The sequence below is a fragment of the Phlebotomus papatasi genome, chromosome 3, assembly GCF_024763615.1.
Source record: "Phlebotomus papatasi isolate M1 chromosome 3, Ppap_2.1, whole genome shotgun sequence".
NCBI lineage: Eukaryota > Metazoa > Arthropoda > Insecta > Diptera > Psychodidae > Phlebotomus > Phlebotomus papatasi.
This window is the reverse complement of record NC_077224.1, coordinates 21,166,620-21,183,209: the sequence shown is the minus strand read 5'-3', so window position 1 is coordinate 21,183,209 and position 16,590 is coordinate 21,166,620. Positions and strand designations below refer to the sequence as shown.

Sequence of the window (16,590 nt, the reverse complement as noted above, 5' to 3'; positions counted from 1 at the left end):
TCAATTGCTTAATTAGTTGCTGGAGGCAGAAGAAAAGCAAAAAGATGGTCACATGTGGTATTTTTATATCGAGATTTTGTGGCAAAAAAAACTACAAATCTTTGACATTTTCAAATGAACCAAGTGTAAGACATTAATTATGCGTGAAGCGAGGAGGAAAAAACAGGAGAATCTCTTTGAGAATCATCTCAATGTGGGAACTGGGAGTAAAAAGTGCTCAAAAGAACATACTTAAACTTTGCAGAATGCTGGATGTAAAGTTCAAAACAATCCACTTAACAGAGGGGTTAAAATATTTTACTTTTTTTATGAAAAAAGGGGTGACAAAGCGTTTCAGGCTTTGCGAAATGCTTGAACTCGTAACTTAGATTCTATATACCTCAGAAGTACTTTCGCATCATTTACCATTTACTGGTTCTCAACCGATTTGAACGGATTCATATTTCATTGAAAAGATCCTCCAAAATTGTTTTAAAAGTACCGATTTTCCGAAAAAAAAGTACCGAAAAATTAGTTATCGGCTATGAACCGGTTCACTACCGATTCAGAACCGATTGGAACCGGTTCAGTTTTATAGGAAATTCCAAGACCTTTCCAGCGAGCCCAAACATGATCCCATTCGCTTCATAAATGCCCTCTCTAGTGTTTTTTGTTTTTTTTTTACCTTTGACCTTGAAAAACCGTTATTAGGAATGATTCAACGGTATTTTCGTCTAACGAAATATCCGCCTTGGTAATTTCTAAAACATATCCAAAAATGAAAAAAATCGCACGGCATGTTAACGATCCTTGGGTCAACTTATGGGGAGGTCCCAAGTCGCTATCTCATACCGTTTGGCCTCTAGCGCTGGCGACAACCTGACAAACAGCGTGACATTTCTCAGAAATCGTCTGAAACGTGAAGATTTTGTTGACAAAAGTGGTCTCCGGGGGGTGGAAGGTAAAATTTTTGATTAAGGAAAAAATCGAGGGATTATATACTGCTCTCTCCGTGGAGTTCGTGCAGTAAAAGCAACAAAAAGAATCCTTTCAGAATATAGGTAATTTTAGAAAAATTCGAAAAGTATAACTGCTTCACAACTATAAGACCTAAAATGACGCGAAGTACTAAATGGTAAAACGACTTATATCGCGAATGAACTTAAAAGATTGGTCTTAACTCTTTCGCGTCTTTAGGGTCATATATGACCCGGGGAAAAAAGTTTCTTTTTGGCTATTTACATTAATTGAAATCTAACTGGAGTCTTGAGAAAATGAGCCAAGAATCTTACATCCTTCTATTATGATGTCGTGCACGAACAGATAGATTTTAATTAATGTAAATACCCAAAAAAAACTTTTTTCCCCGAGTCATGACATTACCCTAAAGACGTGAAAGAGTTAAAAGACTGCAATATTTGAACAAACAATGTGCCTAAAAATAATTTTTAGTATTTTGGAAAAGTAGAACCACTAAAACCATAATTTTCTTTGAATCTATACTACGTTAGTCTTATCAAAATAGTTTAATAAATAAATAATATTATTATATCGTTAATCAAAACCTACTAAATCTTACTGGAAATTGCTAAAAATTAAAAGAAAATAATCCTTATTTTTATAGTTTTTAAGACTTAAATATTTTTTAAAAACTCTCTTGATAAAATCAATCTATAAAAATTAAATTCATTGCTTAAAAAATTATTTAAATTATGGCGCTATTGCACAGAAAAACGAAAAGAGGAAATCTTTAATGATCCTGACATTTTTTTAGTACATGACTGTTCTGAAGTGCATCTGCATTATCGACTTTTCTTTTTTACGTTCCTGTCTGGACTGTTTGACCAATCCTCGCTGTGTTCTAAAATCACCAAACAGTCGTGTCAGGAACAAATGCAATGAAAAGTTAATTATAAAAGCACTTGAGAGCAATCATGTACTAAAAAGAAATCAGGAGAAAGTTTTATGGTGCTATTCCAATAAAAAATGGAAATATTTCTTTAGCACTTCGCTGTTCACGAATGCTTCTGCATTATCGACTTTTCTTAGCATTGGTTCCCGTCACGAATATTTGGTGATTTTAGAACAGGACAAGGACTAGGAAAAATAGTCGAGATAGGAACGTACACAAGGAAAAGTCGATAATGCCGATAATGCAAAAGTACTTTGAGAACAGTAAAGTGCTAAAAGAAACGTGTTAATTTTTCATTGGAATAGCACCATTATCCACTTCATTGCTAATATTAATCCTAAATTAAAGTCAAAACTGCCTAGTAAGGGCATAATTTATTTAATTTTTATTTATTTAGATTCTACCATTTTTAGGTCAGGAATTTTTCATGAGAGCAAAATTCACATCCCTTTCTTTCTCAAATATTAAAATGAATAAAATTGAATACGTTGTGATTTTTACGAGAAAAAAATTGTGAAAGAGTGGGATAGTCATAAGCCAAAACATTTGAGAAAGGCAAGGATGTGAATTTTTTTTAATAAAATTTTCACAATCTAAAATGTGACAGATGACTAAATTTAATTTCTTATGGAGCTGATACACCTTTTCAATTTAGTGCAATTCAATTGATTTAAATTTTACCTCTTAATCCGGTAAACTGAAAAAAGATACAATTGTCTTTCTCAGCCAAATTTCAATTTTTATTTTATCAGAAAGAGACAAATATATCTGATTTCAATTTGACAGAGTGAAGGCCTCTACACATTGGAAGAAAGTTCTGTCAAATTTACTTTTTTTTAGAAAATTGCCTGCCGTGTGTAGAAACGTCAAAATTCTGTCAAAAACGCGATTTTTAACGAAAATTTCACCCAATGTGTAGAGAGAGGCCTTAAGCGGTAAAATTTTAATCGAGTAAATTTCAAACGTTTTACTTATTTTTATCCTTCTGTATTTGTCTTAAGGATTATTTGATCATAAAGAAAAATTCAATTTAGATTTGAGTTCGAGTGAGATAGAAATATATGATACGCTAAGGAAATTAAGAGATGTAAATTTCGACTTCATGAAATTTTCTCGATCCAAAACCTGTCTAAATTTTATTTTTAGTTAGAGATAGATAACTGCATCGAAATATAGATTTCTTGACCCCAAATCGCCGCCGATTAGTCGATTTCTTGCATATAGTTTATTAGGACAGCAACTAGTAAGAGTAGGCTGGCTTTCAGGCTTCGCTGGCTTTAAACATTTCATATTTTTCCATAATCCATTAGTCATACCTAATTTTTTCAGGAAATATATGACTTCAGACTAGCTAGGGAGACTGGATCAAAATTTGTCAAAACGAAAATTTCAATATTCACTATTTTCTAAAATAAAAGAGACTGAGGCTTGAAATTTTTATAATAGATAGCCTTCTTGAATCTTTTTGAACTTACAAAGTTTCAAGGGATTCGAGGAAGGATTACGTAAAATAAAAAATAATGAAATTTTGTGCCCTATTTTTGGAATATTTGGCTTACAGAAAATATCAATACTGACTAGCTCAATTTAAGCACATTTCTCGTTAAGATAGAGAAAAATTATCTTCGACAAAGTTGTAGAGGAATAAATTTCCTATAAAAATATTGTCTATTTGATATTTTTAACGTTTGCGAGAGTAAAACGTCACAAATTATCCAAAGACTGCCAAAATTTGCCCCAGCAACTTTGAGAATCTCCACAAAATCGACTTTTAGAAAATTATTCGAAAATCACATTTCTTTCGAGATAGAGGAAAATAGCTTTCTGCAATGTTGTAGAACAGTAAATTTCCTATAAGAATATGCTCATTATAAAACGTTTAAGTTTTCTCAGAGCTCGTGAAAGAATTAAATATTTGTTTTGACAACTTTTGCCCCAGTCTCCCCTATTAAAGTATATTGCCATAGATTGGTTAGATCCATTAAAAGAATATGTGAAAAATATGAAATGTTTGAATCTAGAGTGTGTGCGAAGCCTGAAAATCTCTCCCTATTCACCCTCTGATTTTACCAATCAAAAAATAGGGAAAGTACTCTGCCTTCGAACGTTCACGCCTTAGAATGATCTGAACTTTCTTTTATTTTTCTTATACTTAGACATTTCTATTAAATGTTATTTAGTTTATAATTAATTATTGATAACTATGTGTAAGTGTCTTAGGAAGAATAAAAAAACTTAACATTATTCGAAGGCATGAACGTTCGAAGGGAGAATACTTTCCCCTACAGTCGCACAGAAAAAGTCTTCTCAGTCAATAGCAATATTGCTCTCCTTTTAAAAGGCGTCAAATATCTTTCAAGCAACCAAATCGCTGATAAAAAATTTCTCGCTGATTTAACATGTGGACCTTCTTGAACCATTCCAAACAACATTCTGCCATTTTTGGGAAAGTTTTTGCGCATTAGCCTACGAGAGTACCGGATGAAGATTTGAAATTTAAGAATCAAGTACAATTAATTCATGCTCCAAATATGCGAAAGTGATGACAGAAATTTTGATTAATTCCTAAAAGGAAAATTCTTATGGATGAAGGGATTACCATTAAATTTTTATGCAATTATGAGAGACAAAATCGTATTATGAGGAAAATCGATTTGTGGACAAATCAGAATTAGTTAATATTTTATTCATGGACTGTCTTTGGGTATCATGTTACTTGAGACGTTGTATGTCTTGAAATCGCTTGAGTATTCTTAGGAATTACATGGAGGGAAAAGGGAAGAAAAATTATTGAGGGATGATGGAAGAAAAATCCTATTAGAAAAATATGAAGTCAATTTTGATGTATTTTGCAGATCGTACATGAGAGGAAATTGTGCAGAAGAGACAATAAACATAAAATCGGGTTGAGGGAAAATAAATCTTATTGATTTGTATTGAAACACAGCCCAAAATGTACTATCGAATGCCATCAAACAAGTTGCTGGAAACTAATTTGACTGTGTCGTCTTGTTTGGATTCAATTAAATGGGCAACCAAAAGTCACTTTGGGTCATGCCCAATTTGAATATGACTTTTCCTTCACCAGCCAGCACACCATTCCAAAATGATTGATGGGTGAAAATGTTGGGATTATCGTATTGAATTCAATTATTGTGCAATTAGACACTGGACCCATGTTCCGCACCAGTCAGTGTCTTAAATCACCACGAAAATTGGAACATTTTGAAAATAGCACGCGTCTCTTATATCCATCAATAAAATACCCACCATTTATAACAATGACTAACCAAGACTTTCTCTCTGGAATGAAATAGATTTTGCGCAAGAGACTCCCCATCACAATAAATCCCACATGGGTGAAGAGTTCAAACACTTAATGTCATTACATGGTGTTTTGGACGAAAGGTCAACACTTCCGCTTTAAAATACACGTGCCACATGGTGTTACTCATGTGCTCTAAACCAAATGAATTATTCAACCACTTTACAAGTGCAGAGGCCCAATTATTTCTGCCGCTTACTGTTATTATGCATTGGAGTCACCCACTAATTTATATGGATCATGCTCCATCGTTTTTCTTTTAAACGATTCTTGCAAAACGATTTCCGGGACGAGTCAGTGTTAGCAGAGCTTTCAGTCAATATCTTGTGATGGTTATTTCATCTCAAATAACTTTTGTGGGAATAGTTTGGTGGCAAATTCAATGCTCAGATTTTATGATCGAGATTTAGTTAAAATTACCGGTACCACATATATCTGAATACTTTATTTAAAGGATCAAAAATCGCAAGCGAAATAGAACTGTTAACTGTCAACATGACTGTAAGCTGTCACTTTGACTTGACATTCAACTCATCCAAGTGGTCAATCCACAACTGTCTTTGTCAGGCCTGACAAATTGTAAGGCATAGTCCACACTAATTTGTAAGGTATTCAAGTAATATATAACATTTGGACTGACAAGTTGTGAGTGCTTAAAATGTATATCAATATTTACTTTGATTATTTATAGACTACATTTAAGGTTTACAAGAACGCATATTGGATAGTTATACATATACCTTAGATGCATGCATTTCTGAGGGCGAACAAGTGTAAGGTTTATGTGTAAATTTCCCATAAGAGAGTGATAGATTAAGCATTCATGTAATGCCTCAGTCAAGCATACTGTAATATGTGGACTGACCACTGAGCAATTTTAACTGAAGTTTCTTTCTTATTTCAAGTTACCTACATTCTGCAATAACAGAAAAATTATTTTATAAAATTGTGTGCAAATGCTTGAAAATTCCACTAAAAAGTTCGTAAAAGTTTGTACTTTTACATAAACATTGTTCGTAACATGATCATTTGACGAGAATTTTTTGTTCTCTTACAAACATTCATTTGTTCGTACAGTTTTTTTGTCTGGCGAAAACTTATAAACAAATGGCAAAATTATAGAATCATCTTTCACTAAAAAATGTTGGTAAAAGAACAAAAAAATGCTCATCAAATAATTTTGTTACAAACAGTCTGTGAAAAAATACAAACACTTACGAACTTTATAGTGAATTAAACGACTTACGAACATTTCGTAGAATTTTGTGGAGAAGTCTTTCACATATAAATAGGAATTTGAATAAAAAATTACTAATAGAGTAAATGTTCTAATTCAAAACAATTTCCAGACGCTTAAATTCAGATAGAAGATTCAACACATTACGCTTATATTTTTTCTGAAGAGAATTACATGAATCTGCTCCTTGACTCTTCTAGAATGTTACTGTTTAGTGAAAATTCTTTAGATATAATTTGAAAACTTCCTAAATACAAGAAAAATACGCGAGCGTAAAATGCTTCTATTGGAAACATATTAATCCAAATGGAGACAAGGTAAATTTTCTAATTGGAGACAAACAGTGTAAGTGAAATCGCGACAAAAGGCTTACAAAACCTTGCTGAGTTGCTTTTGAGTGCAGGATTTGTTCTTTTTCCTGGTCTTTTCTCATTTCCATCTAAAACAATAAGACAATCTATCAAAAAAAAATCATATTTCCGGGGTTTCCTATTGAAGCATTTGCAGACACTTCAGAAAAATCCTTTTTGCTCACGAACTAGGTAATTATTTCATTTGAAAACTTCACGTACCGTTAACAATAAAGATTAGCACTTGATTTAACTAAAATTAGCCAGAAATATGACATAAATGTTAGATAAAACTAATAAACAACTGTCACGTCATTGTGTTTTTCATTGGAATACATGGTCGATCGATGAAAAATTGGATGGTGAAAAGGTACACTTTTAATTTTTCTGAGAAATTAAGAACTTAAAATTTGTGAATATGAATGGATTTTCGCTTTATTTGGAGCAAAATTAACTAAATAATGAAACTGTGGTATAGAAAATTATATTAATAATAATTTAGTGCTGTATTTATCATGGAAAAAATTATGTTTCCATTTGGAGTAGCGAAAAGTTTCCATTTGGAGCAGGTTTTGAATTAGCTTAATTTACCCTAATCCTTCCTAGTGGACAATTATAATTAAGAAAATATTAGAAGGCAGTTTCCCGGTCAGGGGAAAGCGCCCTACCTTCGGACAATTCTATTTTTTTTGTTCCTTATGAATTTCATCCATAGCACTTTTCTGAAAATTTGAGACATTGGACTATCCATTAAAATATAATAATATTATAATGGGACAAATTTATTTACAACACATTGAAAAAAATGAATTGTGAGAAGCTTAAATCGTCCGAAGGTAGCGCGCTTTCCCCTATATCATTACCTTTCTTGGCTAAAAATATGAAAATAAATCGCAAAAATGGTATTAAAGCATTTATTTCTAATTCAACTCTTCTTTTATAAAAGTACTAAAACAGTTTTTTTTCTAGGAAAACGAATTTTAGAAAAATTGCGGTTTATATTTAAGTTTTGTACGCTAGCTGTCAACTAGACACAGACAGTCGTCTGTCACTTTGACAGAAAATGTCAGAAACAAGAGCGATGAAAAAGTACCTAATGCAGCTATACATTAAAAAATTATAAATAAAAGTCTAAAGTATTATTTAAAAAAATCAATTTACATTTAGAATAAGTTTACCAAATTCTGGCCAGCTTGAAATTCCGGCCATATTTTTGTTCCTCAAATTTCCATGAATTTTTAATTTTTGCATAGTCTAGTCTAGAGATTATATAATGCAAAAATAAGAAAAAATTATCGCTTCGACGAGCAAGATGATCTGAAAAAGGCATTGGAAGAATTCCGGAAGATGGCCGGAATAGGTCTATGAATATTTGGCAACTTAGGGGGAGGTGGGGCTACTTTGAGCTGTGGGGCTACATTGTTATACGATTTTCTTGCATATTTCTAATGGAAACTGGATTTTAACATGATGTAATTTGGATAGACAAAGTAATTGTGGATCTAAATAAAATTATTGTAAGGATCAGCTTTATTTCGAAATTGGCAAAAAAGTCGCATAACAATATAGCCCCACTGCTCAAAGTAGCCCCACCTCCCCCTAAGCATAATTAATATTCTAGTCTTTACAATCTTCACAATAATCTTCCTTGTTTATGTTACCTCGTAAGAATAAAAATTACAAATTTTTGAAAATCATTGATTTAGTACAAAAGTGTACTAAAGCTTGAACCAAAGAACTTTTTTCGTATTTCAAAGTTCCTTAATGAAATAGTTCTATAAATTTGTCTTTATGGTGTCTGACAAATCGTTCTAGTTTTGTCACTAATTGCCCAATAATTTATCAATTGCTCATCTTACGGGTATTTAATTGAAATATTGGATTTCAAAATCATACACCAACTTACTGGAAGAAGTCATCTCTCCCCAAATTATAAATTGAGCAATAACCAAAATAGCCCAGAATAAAAATTGTCCAAATGAAGCATATTTGTTAATCTTATTGTTTTTTTTTTTGGTCTAAAATAGAGAGCCAGAAGAAATCTATTTCAGTGGCGAGTTTCGTGCTTAATTAATTCAGTTGTTATGCTCAGAAATTCGACTTGATGAGTCAAACCCCGAGAAATTGACAAAAGCCTCAATCTCCGGCGACGGCGGTGTCGCCACGCGATGTAAAAAGATGAATCTTAAATGGTTAAATGACAGAGTTATTTGATATTCACATGATTTACTGAGCAGCAATCAAAATTTTCCTTCTCAGAAAGCACCAACAGACCAACAAAACACTGTTAATGCCACTTGCTTCGGTCTTTTTCAGTGTAATTAAATCGAAGCATTTTTTAATTAAAATAGATTTTCAGATTAATTTTTCCTCCGCCCAGAAACTTCTTCAGTTCTCTCTGTCTTCGTTCAATTTCATTTCAAAAAAATACAAACTGGGCAAGGAAGGGAAATTAGAGGGACGCCAGAGACAGACAATAATACTACTAATGAAAATTTTATTAATTGCATTGAATCACACGCAAGTGTGATTGTTTTTGCTGTGAACAATTGAGAATCTTAAAATCTGTGATCGTAATACTATTGAAAGCGATTGAAAGTGCACACTGTATACAGTTGAAATAACTGTTACTGATTCAAAATTTTAAAAATTCGTTGACAGATAACAGATGTCATATGGCAAATGACAAATGTCTAAAATAACAATATTTTATTCTTGTCTTTCCAGTTCTCAATGGTGGAGGAATCCCTCTTCTTTTTAATGGAAACTTCATGAATCCCTACAGATTTATGAATCCCATTGCTCCCAGAGTTATTGCATCGGGTATTACAGATTTAACAAATGGCAGTGACGTTCTAAAGTGCAAAGGTAAGGTTTTGCTCATCGATTTTTCGTAAAATAGAGTACATTTTAAATCATCTCCATCAATTTAAATTAAAAAAAATTAACGAAGCTAAATATGGCAAGTGACAAAAGAAATGTCAGCTGTCAAATTCAATATGCATTTTGACAGCAAACGAATTATGGCGAAAATTCACGAAGATTTGAGCAACTCATATTGCAAGAATGGCGCTTTTTTTTGCTTATCAATCTCAACGAAATTTGACAAGATAACGCACGATTTATCCCCTCAATCGTACTATTAATAAAATGTTATATCTTTCCCACTCACTCATCGAAATTTGTTGATTTGGGGAACATTTTTTTGCTGGCTCAGGAGCCAATAAATCACTCACATGGAATCAAAAATCCCACCCATTTAATCTTCGATATTTAATATAAACACTTCTTATTCACTGTTCCAACGAAAAAAATTTTCAGACTGCTTATCGTGATTTTTTTTCCTTCTACAAAATATATATGACGTTTTACCTCTTGATTAAAATTTGTATAAATAAAATTGAGTGTTTCCACGAGTGTTTTCGAAAAGAGTGAATTCTTGCAAAGATTAAGAGGAAAATTCATATGAAAATTCTCAATTGGTAGCTTCCGTTTGATGTTGTGTGGTCATTGATTCGTAATTGATTCGGTGCCTTGTGATGCATTTCATTCTATTTCCTCTCTACATATTTTTGCCAATTGCCTTGCTACCAACAAATAAAATGCCTAGAAGTATTAATAGTTGAGAAATTTCAACAATATATCGCCCTATAATTTTTCCCAGAATTTTTCTCGTCATGAGAAATACACACAAAAAAGCACTCCCACGAAATAAGTGTGGTAAGGTGTACCACGAAAAAAAAAGGTAGAGAGCGATAGGAGTCCCAAAAGAGCAAAGAATAGCAATAAATTTTCATACTCGCGATTGGATGCAATAAAAAGTCTCCGTCATTCCCAAAAAATCAATATTATTTATGGTGTTATATGGGCTTTGGCCCAGATAAAATTAATTAAAATCAGTCATAACATTGCACACTCAAATCGAGACTGTTGAGGGATTGAAATGAAAATGCCTGATTGCCCAACAATACCTCAGTCGAACTGATAAAAAGGAATTTCTTTTTATGTTGCAAAAAATAAATAAATAAAATAGAATAACACTATAAACAATTAGATAGTGCTGAAGTACGCGGTGTTACAATTAAATCTCCAGAGTTCATTCAGGTTTTATTATTGGCACACGAGTCTCACTTATACAACACTTTAAATCACTTCATACACAGGATTTTCCTTTTAGATAAAACACAATGAGTATTGGCATTGCTTTAAATAAATTCTATCAAACACTTGAAATTTCTAAATTTGCTTTTTGTCGATTTGATCTGGTTTTCCCAAAACAAGAATTAACCACAAGATTTTAATCTGATTGGTTGTGTTATAGGATTCCTAAAGGATTAGTCATACATATCACAATGGAGTGAGCTTTTGACGCAAACTTAATTATTATTGATGTTTCTATGCGGAAAACTTTAGAAATGGCCGGTAAATAATTTAAAACGGTCAGTAAAAAATTAAAAACGTCTAAATTAATTTTTTAATCTAAGATCTAAATAATGTAAAATGCTTCAATTATAGAGCGAGTGCTTTGCTCCTCAATACATTACCAGTTGAGAAAAAAATAATAGAATGTGATTGAGTAAGGGAATGTAGGCATGGTTCGCACAGAGTGAGCCTTCAAACGATGTGAATTTTCTCTTTGTTTGCAAAGAGCTGACTTACCATTTCTCATCTTGATTCATGAGCTTAAAGAAATGACGAACTAGCTCTTTGTAAACAAAGAGAAAATTTGAGTTGTTTGAAGGTTCACTCTGTGCGAACCATGCCAACATTCCCCTATAGAATCTACCAACAACTTTTCACTCGTGGAAAATAAAGAAAAAAATCACAAAGAAATTTAAAAGACAACACATTTCTGAATAAGCTACAAACCGAACATAACATGATTTTATGGGTATTTGGTATGTGTCTCGGCTGGTTGATTTTTTACTTTTGATAGTAAAGATATTTTTAGCTCTACTAAGGATAGGGCGTAAAATGCTTCTCACTGTATAATTCACCGAGAAAAATTTGGATGGTATTTTCTACAAATCGTGTCTTTAAATTCTACTGCCTCAAAAGATAGTAGAAAATAGCATCCTCCATAGAAACTTTCCTTTAGAATGTACCATCTTGACATTTTAAAATTTACTATCCTATGGATAGTAAATTCTAACAGCCGGATGGTAAAATCTACTATCCTCCTTTAGATTTTACATTGACCTCTCTTAGATTCTAATATCCGGGAAGTAAATTTTACTGGCGGCATATTTGATGTTAAAATTTAACTGGAAGACAGTAAATTTTAACAGAGGATAGTAATTTGGATTGAAATTACTATCCAAGCCAATAAAATTTGCCATCCTGCTGTTAGAATGTCATTTTGTAATATCGTAGGTGCTGATGCAACGGTTCTCGATATGCTTTGAATACATTATAGCAATTCGTGGCGCAGCTGGAAGATGCTGGACTGTCATCACAAAGGTCGCGTGTTCAAATCTCGGCTGAGTCGTCAAAGTTGGAAAAAGATTTTCACGCATCAAAATGGCTTGAAATACAGAGAATGTCATCCAGGAAGGGCCCCATGCCCTCAAACAATGGCCAAAAATCAATGAAAATAAGGAAAAATAAATTTTTCCGACATTTTTCATTCTAATATCCGGCTAGTAAAATTTACTATCCTGCCAGTAAAATTTACCATCCGGATAGTAAAATCTAATATCCGGGGATATTAGAATTTACCATCCGGCTATTAGAATTTACTATCCATGCAATAGATTCTACAATTTTTGACAGTCCAATTTAATATAGCGTTTGCTGGGTGACTTTTTTACTATCCGGCCATTAGAATTTTGTATGGAGGATGGTAAATTTTACCATCCACATTTTTCTCGGTGTTCTTAAAAGAAAATCAATGTAAAAACCCCGTTATGGTAAAATGTACTAAATATCGAAGCTGTACTAAAATTATTCGTACTAAATATTTACTTTGTGCTGAGCTACAAATATTAATTGTTAATTAGTTCAAACCCCTGTTAACCACATTACTTCAGTGTTTTAAATCTATTTACTGCACTAATTAATGCAAAACTACTGATTTATGAATAGATACTGTATGAATGAAAATCAAAGTGATTCAAAATATCTGGTTTGTGTCTGGGCTTATTGTTCCTTTTTATTTTTGATAGTCAAGAAAGATGTAGGGGAAAGGCTCATAATTTTGTCCAGTTTCTTATTTTGGACACTTTGAGCATAAAATTGGACACTAAAAATAAATTGATTAAAATGATGAATTTTTAATCCAATATTTGACGAACAATGAATTCTATCTAAATATTTGTTCTTTTTGGAAGATTTTAACACTAAATACGTTAAATTTTGAATATGATTTGAGTTAAAATTACTTTGTTGAAAATTCAGTGTGAGCAATTGCTTACGAGAAATATGACAGAACTTCGTGTTGACTTCAGTCTTATTTAGCTGTGGAAAAGTACTAACAATGTTTCTTCGCGTTTTTTGAGTGATATTATTGAATATTTATTGAATATTATGTTGATTCACGTTAGTAGTGATTTGTACATTTGACCTGAAGTGAGATTTGCCTTGTGAATTATATTTTTCGTGTGAAAAATGGGAAATTTTCTAAGACATTTACCAGTGAGGTGATACTCCTTATTTTGGACAGGTGTTTTTCTCACGAAATTTCGTGAAGTTTTATCTTTTGTGATGACTAGGTTGGACAAATGCCTGGAGAAACAAAGGAGCATCATCTCTACGAAAGAGATGTAGCGAAAAATGCCTTAAAAGGCTCCCGGAAAGGCCAGGGAATAAGCGAATCCGAACGCACTTGGACTACCGAAGTCAACTCACTTTAATGAATGATATGGAAAGTTTCCGGGCTTCTTGTGACATTATACGTTTCCCTTACATGAACAGGAAGAGGACTTGGTAAGATTGGTTCATGAATTGAAGAACAATGAGCATCCTCTTGAGGCGGATTAGCTGTCCAAATTTACAGACAAGTTGTCCAAATTAATAACCAAGTTGTCCAAAATTCAAGTCAAATTTACCTCTACATATCAATTCATTTTTAACCGTATTAAAACTAATTTTAGTAAAAATAAGACGATAAATAGCTTGTCAAGTTTCTAAACAACCCTTATGAAAATAGAGTAACAAAAAAAGCCAATTTGTATTGAAAATATCGCACTTCAAACTTGGAACATCTATGCTTATAAGCAGACTGTCCAAAATTATGAGCCTTTACCCTATAAGGGGTAAAAATTTAAATTTTCAAATGGTCATATCTCCGGTTCTAATTATCAGAATTTGAAAAATTTTGGTGTTTTGGAAAGCTCTCGTAGAGTACTACAACACTACTGACACTTCAATTTCAACCGATTTAAGCAAAGTTCCGATTAATTGAAAAATCTATTTTCGAAGTTTCGATTGCGTTTGTATCTGTACTAACTAATGAAAAAGGGTGAATAAAATAATACTTTCCGAATTATATTTTATAATTATTTGTAATTTTTTCAACAGGTCTACAATGACGCTATCAGTGTTTTTATTTTTTTTGTAGCGCGTAAAAGAGAACTTTACGAAATATCCATAAAATCACCACTTGGAGATTAAATAAATTCCTCCAGAGATAGTCCACTAATAAACTGGGCACCTCAAGTGATTTACAGCTCAGTCATGAAGAATTTTCACAATTGTCCATGGGCAATAAAATAAAATCCACGCAAGCTCATGACTTGGTAACTCCTCTTCAATTTTGCAGAAAAATTGTCTGATTCAGGAAATGAAGTACCCTGTTTTTATCAAATTCACCTCAATCTCTTATTTCACATTTTTTTTTCTTTAAATATTACTTCTTCCACCAAAGAGTTCAGTAGAAAAATGAATTTAAAAGTGCGATAGTTAAATACAATATTTATCCATGGTGTTACACATTTTTCCACCTTCTCCCTCTCTGTCACACTCATCATTGGATATATATTTTCATGTAGTTTTTCATACTTGGGGCAATAAAATTGTTATCGATGAGGTGTCATAAAATGGGGATTTTGTCGAATGCTATTTGGGGTTTATTTTCTATTTAAAATTGATTTTCATTTTACAAATCTCAACAACACTATCACACCATTCTGCGTAAATGGTTCTCACATTCAGTCTTTGATGGGATATCAGTGAAATCAGTTGTGGGTGGTGTTTTGCAAAGTTGCAGCTTTTAATTGTGTGACAATTTAGTACACTTTGTTCCAAACCAAAGGCTGTTGTAGTATAATCAATGTGTAAGCTTTAGAGCAAGTCACTTGCCTTTCCGCATGATTTTTCAGTCAATTCTCCCTTGCGATATCTTATCACGAAAAACCGAGGATTAAGTGCAATGTGTGATAATACTTGATTTATACCAATTAAGTGTTTAATATTATTAACATATGCTCTTCATAAAATCCTTCATCGTGTTGTGCATTCACGTAGTAATGTGTCAGTTTAACCCTTAATAAAATAGACTGCCTGATTTCTCTTGGTGCATATCAAAATTTGAGGATTCCCTCAGAGATTCATACAAATAGCAAATAGTCATAAAAATTAGTTTATGTATATTTTGATTTTCTCATCATGTCCACGGAACTTTGATCATTCTTTCTCCCTCTCTCGGGACTTTCTTTGAAGAATTTATCACTCACAATATTTGTAAAATTGATTTCACGTGGATTTTACGACTGTTTGTCTGATATATTCATTGATTTTCTTATCATTGACTCAAAAAGCAATTTCTCACACTTTGCTTTTTCACCTCAGAGATTTTCTAATCATCAAATAGAGTCATTATGATGAATAATATTTCAATTGAACCCCTCTCACACTTGAACCCTCTACCCCTAACCTACTCCAGCCTAAACCCAACTAATACGACATGTGGAAGCATTTTATGAGGGTCTCATCCCAGACAATTGCCATGAAGAAGTCGAAAATCCCAACTATATTTTTTTGATGAACATGAAGAGGGGCCTCAAAAGCGAAAAAAGAGAGCAATATTTCGATACATATTTAAAATAAATGCGCATATAAAATATTCAATACCGTAAATAATCAAAATAAACCTCCCCCTGGATTATCATTGCACCCCAACGACAGGGGTTGAAAGTGATCATTGAAGGTGTGAGAGTTCAAGAAAAACTACCACTGAATAAATTCTGGAGGGTTAGGAAAATTCCAGAGGGTTTATCAGTGTAAATTGTTCAATTGATTCCAATGCAATAATTTAATTTTTGTTCTCGGTGTTCAAACAAAACATAAAAAAATAACGAAATAAATAAACAAAAAATCAGGCATGCGAAAACATTTTAGTACATGCATGTACTAAATTTTTCAATGAGCAATATATCCAATTTTGGCTTGAGATATTAAAAATTATAACTAAAAACTCATAATTAGAAACAGAATATAGGGCATAGCAATATGGATACATTGAAAAAAAATTAATAAATAGGGGAGACTAGGGCAAAAAGTCACAAATCGAAAATTTCAAAATTCAGTATCTTCCAAGATAAATAAGATAGTGGCTTAAATTTTTTACCAAAAATAGCTTCCATAAAACTTCTTCGATGTTGTATGTTTCTTCAAATTCGAACAAGGAATTTAGAAAATAAAAACTATCAAAATTTTTAGCCCTATTTTAAAATGTTTATCTTACAGCAGATATCAATTTTGACCTACTTATTATTCAAAATTTATGCACTGATGATTATTTCCTGAATGACTTGGATTCTTTGAATACGAATCCGCTATCTATTTTAGA

At 32.4% G+C, this 16,590-nt stretch overlaps 1 protein-coding gene across 1 annotated transcript in view; it reads left to right on the top strand.

The window, feature by feature from the left end:
• Window positions 1–16,590, top strand: part of LOC129805780 (zinc finger protein Gfi-1b) — an 82,664-nt gene that overhangs the window by 11,733 nt on the left and 54,341 nt on the right. The window contains exon 2 of the mRNA XM_055853919.1: window positions 9,531–9,671. Coding sequence (XP_055709894.1) covers window positions 9,531–9,671 — 141 coding nt within the window. The remainder of the gene's footprint in view (window positions 1–9,530; window positions 9,672–16,590) is intronic.